This window comes from Corvus brachyrhynchos, unplaced genomic scaffold (genome assembly GCF_000691975.1).
Source record: "Corvus brachyrhynchos isolate BGI_N302 unplaced genomic scaffold, ASM69197v1 scaffold99, whole genome shotgun sequence".
Taxonomy (NCBI): domain Eukaryota; kingdom Metazoa; phylum Chordata; class Aves; order Passeriformes; family Corvidae; genus Corvus; species Corvus brachyrhynchos.
In genome coordinates this window covers 929495-935922 of record NW_008239778.1, presented here as the reverse complement: position 1 = coordinate 935922, position 6428 = coordinate 929495, and the positions used below count along the sequence as shown (strand labels likewise).

Below are 6428 nucleotides of genomic sequence, written 5' to 3'. Positions count from 1 at the left end.
ATATATTTATTTTCTAGAAAATATAAAATGTTTATTTTTTATTTTCATTTTCCTGTTGTCATATTTTTAGGTTAAATACTCTCAGATGCTCTAAACCACTTTATTTTTTCTCTTTAGGTGTACCAGTTACTTACTGATCTCAAGCAGCAGCGTAAAGAGAGTGGCAAAACCAAGCAGAGCTCTGGGCAGCAGAATCTGAACACAATCATGTATGAGGTGAGTAGCACTGGGAAAGTCCTTTTACCCATTAGCTCAAGCTGCAATAATTCACATCCTCAGGGTTGTATATTTAATAATTTGGAATCAAATTTCCCCCAAATTTGAAATGTTTTATCTGCCACTTTTCTGTGCTCACTTTGTTGAAGTTGTAGGGTAACTGTGCTGTCAGGGAAGAGTTAGCTGCTGTTATTAAAATCTATAAAAGAGTTTCAAATCCCCTGGTTTGCAACTGTTTGGTTTTGTTAGGATTTTTTCAATTCTAAATATTCCCGCCTTTTAAGGCACAGGGCAGAACTCGCTGTCATCTGGTGAATTTATGGTATCACCTGATCTGATAATTAAGCTGATGATTTCAAAGCTGAGGCACAGATCACATGGTATTTTTTTATTAACAGAATTAATAATCCTGTCAATAGAAACTAATTAATTCCCAGCTAAAACAGATCATTTAAATTTTTTTTTTGATCTGAAGAAACGCAAAACCATGCATACAAATAACATCACTTGGATGCCAGGTTGGTAATAAACATCTCATCCCTTGCTAGGAAGGAATTCTAACATTCTGTAATACAAATACCAACATTTAAAATATCCCAAATTAGCAACTTCCCAGAGCCTTGCAGTGAGACCCATTGTGTGTGTGCTGGAGAACTGCGTGAGCAGCACCATGACTGACAGGCAGCTGAAAGCACTTTGCCTTTGCTTGCATGAGTAATTCTGTTGAGCACTGAAACTACTCATGTGGATAAGATCTGGCCTAGGCTTTGGTTTTGTTTTAGTTCTGGTTTTGTTTGAAAAAGGTACAGAGTTGTAATTCCTAAGCCTTGCATTCAACAAAATAGGGGCTTACCAAAAATCTGAATTAAATCTTCATGGAGACTGACAGTCTCTTCCTGTACCTCTGGAAAAGGGGCTGAGGAAGATCCTGTAAGTAAAATTTATCAGGATGTACCTGAAATCTTTAATTGCTTTGTTATTCTATGTGTTAAATACCTATAGGAGGCTTGGGTGTGCAACTGGTGTAAACTCTGGGTGTATTTTCTATGTTTGACTGAAAGAAAAGCAGAATTTCATCTTGCAGGATTGTCTCTGTATTTCTTCACAAGCTCCCTGCAGACTTGGATCTGTTGGCACTGAAGTAACTCCAAAGGAGCTTTGTTCTTCTGTATATTTGGCATTTTCATCGATTTGAAATTGCCAAGAAAAGATGAACCTGGAAGAGAAATTACTCCTGTGAAATAATTATATTACATGACAATATAATAATTTCATTTCAGTCATTGGTGGTGAATGACAACTTCATTTTATCTGAAAAGGTCAGACAGGGCTTATAGAAAGGAATAATAAATTATAATTATTTACAGCTCTTCATTTTGGGGTTTTATTCAAGCAACAATAAATAGGAAGATTTTAAGCCACTTCCAGTGAAAAGTCAGCTGTGAACTGGAATTTTTGTGCATTTTTTTAATCAACAGATTGATTTTTTTACTCAGGTCAGATTACATTGTGTCATGTAATTCTATTACCCACCTGCTCAATGTTGTTATTTTAAAGAAAGCAAATAAATGGAACATCTGCTGTCAAAGGCAGTTGAGGTTGGTGGGTGTTACATGTAAAAAATGGATCAAAGTTTAATTGTCTCAAGTCAGATAAACATTTTTTAATAGCACAATATCCTTGCAGATTTCGTAACAAGCCAATCTGCTTCTATCAACTTTAAATTGCCAAAAATACAGGTAAAGGATAAAAACAACCATAGATTAGAGAACTTAAAGAGAGATTTCTGGGCTGGCAGTGAGAATATCCCTGGCACTGAGCACATGAAAAGTTGGCAGAAGGGAATGTGGGTTTCAGGATGAATTGTGTTCAACTTTCCTGTGTGCTTTTAAAAGACAAAAGCCAAACAAGGAGCAAAACAAGGAAGCAAATGTCTGTCACAAACAGCAAGAGGATTTTTTTAGCAGACAAACCTAAAACCCGCTCCTTCCCTGTCCTCTTCAACTTGCAATTTTGGGCTTTGAACAGCTCAAATAAAGTTGATTTCCAAACCTGAATTGATTTTCCAATTTTTCTCAATGCTGAGGAGACTTTTCCCAGTACTTGTTCCATACACAACTGGTAAAACAAGTGTGAAATAATACATATTTCCTTTCTGTCCCTTGCAGACACTGAAGTACATTTCAAAAACACCCTGCAGGTACCAGAGTCCTGAGACTGTCAGAGAGTTCCTGGTAGCAATGAAAGACCATAAATTAACCAAGTAAGTGGAGCTGTGCCTTTGAACAGAAGTAAAAACTCAATGCTGAAAAACTGATCCCTGTGGACAGTGTGATCATCTGATTAATGGATTTTAGGTATTTTCTGGCACTATTTAAATGCTTAGCCAAACATCTTCTCCTTTGCTCATGGATGAGTACTTCCATCTTTTCTTTATGTTCTGTTTGTCCAGGATCTCTGAGATCTACATTTCAATTACTTAAATATTGTATCAACCAACCTTCCCTCCTCCTCCAGCAGTTTCTAATGAAGCTGAACATCCACTTCTTATTTTAGGAAGTTCTGCCTGGAAAAGAAAATATTTCCTTTGCAGTTACAAGATTCCAAGGGCTTCTTTCCTCTTTGGCAGTGGTGTGAGTGCCTGTTCTTGAAGCACATCATCCTCTTGAAGCTCTGCAGAGTGGGACTGAAGCCTGATAGAAACAGAAATGGAATCAGCTGGCCGCTTGTTTGGATAGCTCTCATCACTCCTCTGGCTTTTAAAGCAGAAAAAACCCAATATTTAGCTGCTTCTAAATGACTCCTCCTTCACTTCAAAGGAGGAGTTTATGCTGGAGAGACAACTGAGAGTGGTTTTATTCCCTGCTGGGAGGACTCCCAAGGAGTTCATCCTCTAGGAAAGAGGCTTTTCATTCATTTGGCTCTGGCACAAAATGCACAGTGAGAGCATCTGGAGTGCTGCAGGGCAAGTTTTTACCCTGTGCAGAGCAGAGAAAGCAGATTGTCAGCTCTTTGTTAGACTTTCAGTGCCCCCTCTCTACACACAGTCACATCCAGCACAGCTCTGGTGCTGCTGGCATTGCACACACAGGGATGCTGCTCCTTGGGAATTTTGTCCTGGCTGTTGGAATTGTGCTTGGAGTACTTTCTTTGCCAGGTCAGTTAAGTCAGTGTTTAATCCTCCTGTAGCTCATTTTATACAGCAGGATACTCGTTTCTGTAGTGGGCAAAGTATCCTAATTATTTTCTGGAGGTATTGGAGCATGGAGAAAAGAAAATTCTCTGCAATAAAAATACTAGAGGTGTAAGGATGTGGTAATATGGCACTGAAAGTGTCTTAAAATTGGCAGCAAACTATTTCTTGAGTAGTAGTGAGCATCCTTCCCTTCTGATAATGTAAACCAGCCCTTTTTGAAGAGAAGTAAGCAGTTTAGGAGGAACCAGCGGAAGGATGTAGCACAGCAAAAAGGCAGAGTAGGATTTTTCAGAGGAGAGGGAACTGAATGAGGTAGGTGTAAAACTCACATTAAAAATTAAAGGGTTTATTTTTGTTTAAAGCTCATTTCTAAACTTCTTTCAGGTAGAATTTGACCAGGACCTGAGGGTTAATTCTTACTGTTACCACTTGAGGTACCTTGACTGCAACTGCTCCCCTGGATGGGATCTCCAAGAGTGAAATACTAAAAAATTTCAGTCATAACAGAGAAACTTCCAGCTACAAATTCTCTGTCTCCCACAGTGCTGAGCACTTTTGTAGAAGATCTACCCAAATATTCACCTTTCCACACCTGCTTGTTCAGGGAGCTGCAAAGGTTGGAATAGTTATAAGCTTTTAAATTAGCTTTTTGACTGCTTAATTTTTTATGGGTGCTCTGAGGTGCCTTTGGGTTTAGGTATCATCCTGTCTGTCCTTTTCCTGAGGCACTGAAGCAAGGGAATTATTCCCAAATCATTTCTTGTGCATAGCAGGATGAGAGTGAAGAGCCAGCCCCTGCTGTAGGTGACAAGTGTACTCTACTTATGACCTGGCAGAATTCAGGTTTGTTCTGTGAGCATCCTGTACAACTTCTACTCTGTTAATCTCGCATCTGGTAAAGAACTTCCCAACTCTGCCACGTGCTTTGCAAAATAAAACCTACAATTGTTTAGTGTGATCCAGGCACTTCTTTTTCCTGATCTTTTCCATGCAGCCCCTTGAAGCCAGACGTGCCAGGGCCCATCTGGCAGCCCCTTCACCCAAAACCACAGAGAGCACGTGGGGTGCAATTACTCTTTAAAGCACTTCATGTTAAACCACTTAAAACAGTGATGCCTCCAAGGGAATTTGGAACTACCCTTGGGTTCCTAAGCAAGGTCATTTCAACACTGCTGCTCTTGTTAAATAAATGAGACACTAAAGGCTTTGATGGTTTCCATTCTGTGGGATGGAGGTGGTGTTTAGGGATTTCATTCCAGCTATCTACCAGAGAGCTTTCTTCCCTTTGAGAGGAAGGATCTGCAGTGTTTGCTTTTCCAGGACCTTGCTTGCATGATCCCTGTAATGACCTTTCCTCCCACTAAGAGTAATGAACTCCAGTCTCTCTTTGCTGCTTCCTTTCTGGGTAAGGCACCCCAAACCGTGCTCTCTGAGCTGGTCAGACACTGTCTCTGCAGGTAGCTGATTAGATTTAAGATGTATTTGTGTTAATTGGGGTCTGTCCTCAGACAAAGCAATCTGGTTAAAGGGTCAGAAACGCCCCATCACCCCCTGCTGTTTCCCTGCCCTTTAAATTCCTTGTCATGAGTCCACCTCTAGTCAGAGGGGAAACAAATTAAGCAGCGTGTTGGTGTTCTTAATTAGGCTCAGCCTATTTCCTAAGACGGGGGCTTTGGAGATCAGAAGGATTTGCAGCTTCGCCTGTGGGCTGTGACATTCCCTGCTCAGCCTGTGATTGCTGCCCTCAGCACTAGGTTGTGCTCGTGGATGGGAGAATCCCCAGCTGGGAAGAGAGAGCAGCCAGGGAAACAGCGGGAATTGAGGCACAGCAGAGCTTTGAATCAAGGGAATTCTTATTTTTCCTTCCACAACCCTGCAGGATGTCAGGCTGCAAATGGTGTCCCTGCTCCAGTGAGAGGGCTGATAATAAAATGCTGGGAAATCCTGCAGTTCCTGGAAAATCACCTCAAATCCTTCTGTTCTCACTGATATTTGCCACTCAAAATAACAGGTTAACAGAGCAGCATCCATTTAGTGATGGATTTGTCTCATTAGTGTTCCAGACAAAAAAAAAAAAAGCTTCCTAAAAAGCAGATTTTAAAAATAAACACCAATGTGTGCAAACAAATCTTCCAGAGTCATTTCAGAGAGCTGCCTGCTAAATGGAGCAAATTCAAAGCCATCTAAACAGATATTTCACTGATACAATTAAGGTGTGGTAAAAGAGCTTTTCCCATAACTTTTCATCATTATTTTGGTAAAATTGAAACTGTAGAACTGAGAAATTTTTAGAGCTAAAGCTCTGAACCCACATAATGAATTTTATTATTACCTTGTTGAGGCCTCAAGCTTTGGCTAAAGCTCCAGTTCAGTGAGCCATGTTGTACTTGGAAATAGAGTTTGCCACTAGCAGCTAATTTTCCAGTTTTAGTGCCTGGAATGGCTTCATATTTTGTAAGATATAGTGAATTGCATTGCATGAAAAGAACATTTATTAAGCTGGAGCTCTGTAATTATGGTTAAATAAAAAAAATAAAATACTTGTTCTCCTTCCTGTTACTGATAGCCTATCTTGGATCTAATTTTGGAATGACCAAATTTCCAATCACTGCATATTATTATAAATTTTTAAAAACTGGACAAGAACATTGCCCTTTTTGTCTTGAAATCAACACAGTCGAGGAAGTGTTGAGCTGAAAATCTTCAGTGCTTTTAGAAAGTATTTTCCCTCATGACTGCCAAGAACTACAGCAGATACAAACCTCTGCAATATGAAAGGCTGAAGGATTTGCTTTGTAATTTTTGTCTCCTCCAGAGCTTTCAAAATGAATATTTGACAGCAAGTCAGGATGGTGCTCATTGAACAACAGCATCATTTAAGAGATTTTAAAAAGATTATTCCAGCTTTTCCAGTGGGAATCCCTGTGGAGAATCACAGCACCCACTGTGATTTCCCACTTTGGGAAAATCCTCCCTCAGCCAGACCCCGTGCTCAGGATTCAGACATCAAACACGA

At 39.9% G+C, this 6428-nt stretch overlaps 1 protein-coding gene across 2 annotated transcripts in view; it reads left to right on the top strand.

The window, feature by feature from the left end:
• CRCP (CGRP receptor component) overlaps window positions 1-6428 on the top strand; it is a 22826-nt gene that overhangs the window by 4225 nt on the left and 12173 nt on the right. For both annotated transcript variants that reach the window (XM_008640346.2, XM_017743025.1), the window contains 2 exons: window positions 118-216; window positions 2385-2479. In XM_008640346.2, the coding sequence (XP_008638568.1) occupies window positions 118-216; window positions 2385-2479 (194 nt within the window). The remainder of the gene's footprint in view (window positions 1-117; window positions 217-2384; window positions 2480-6428) is intronic.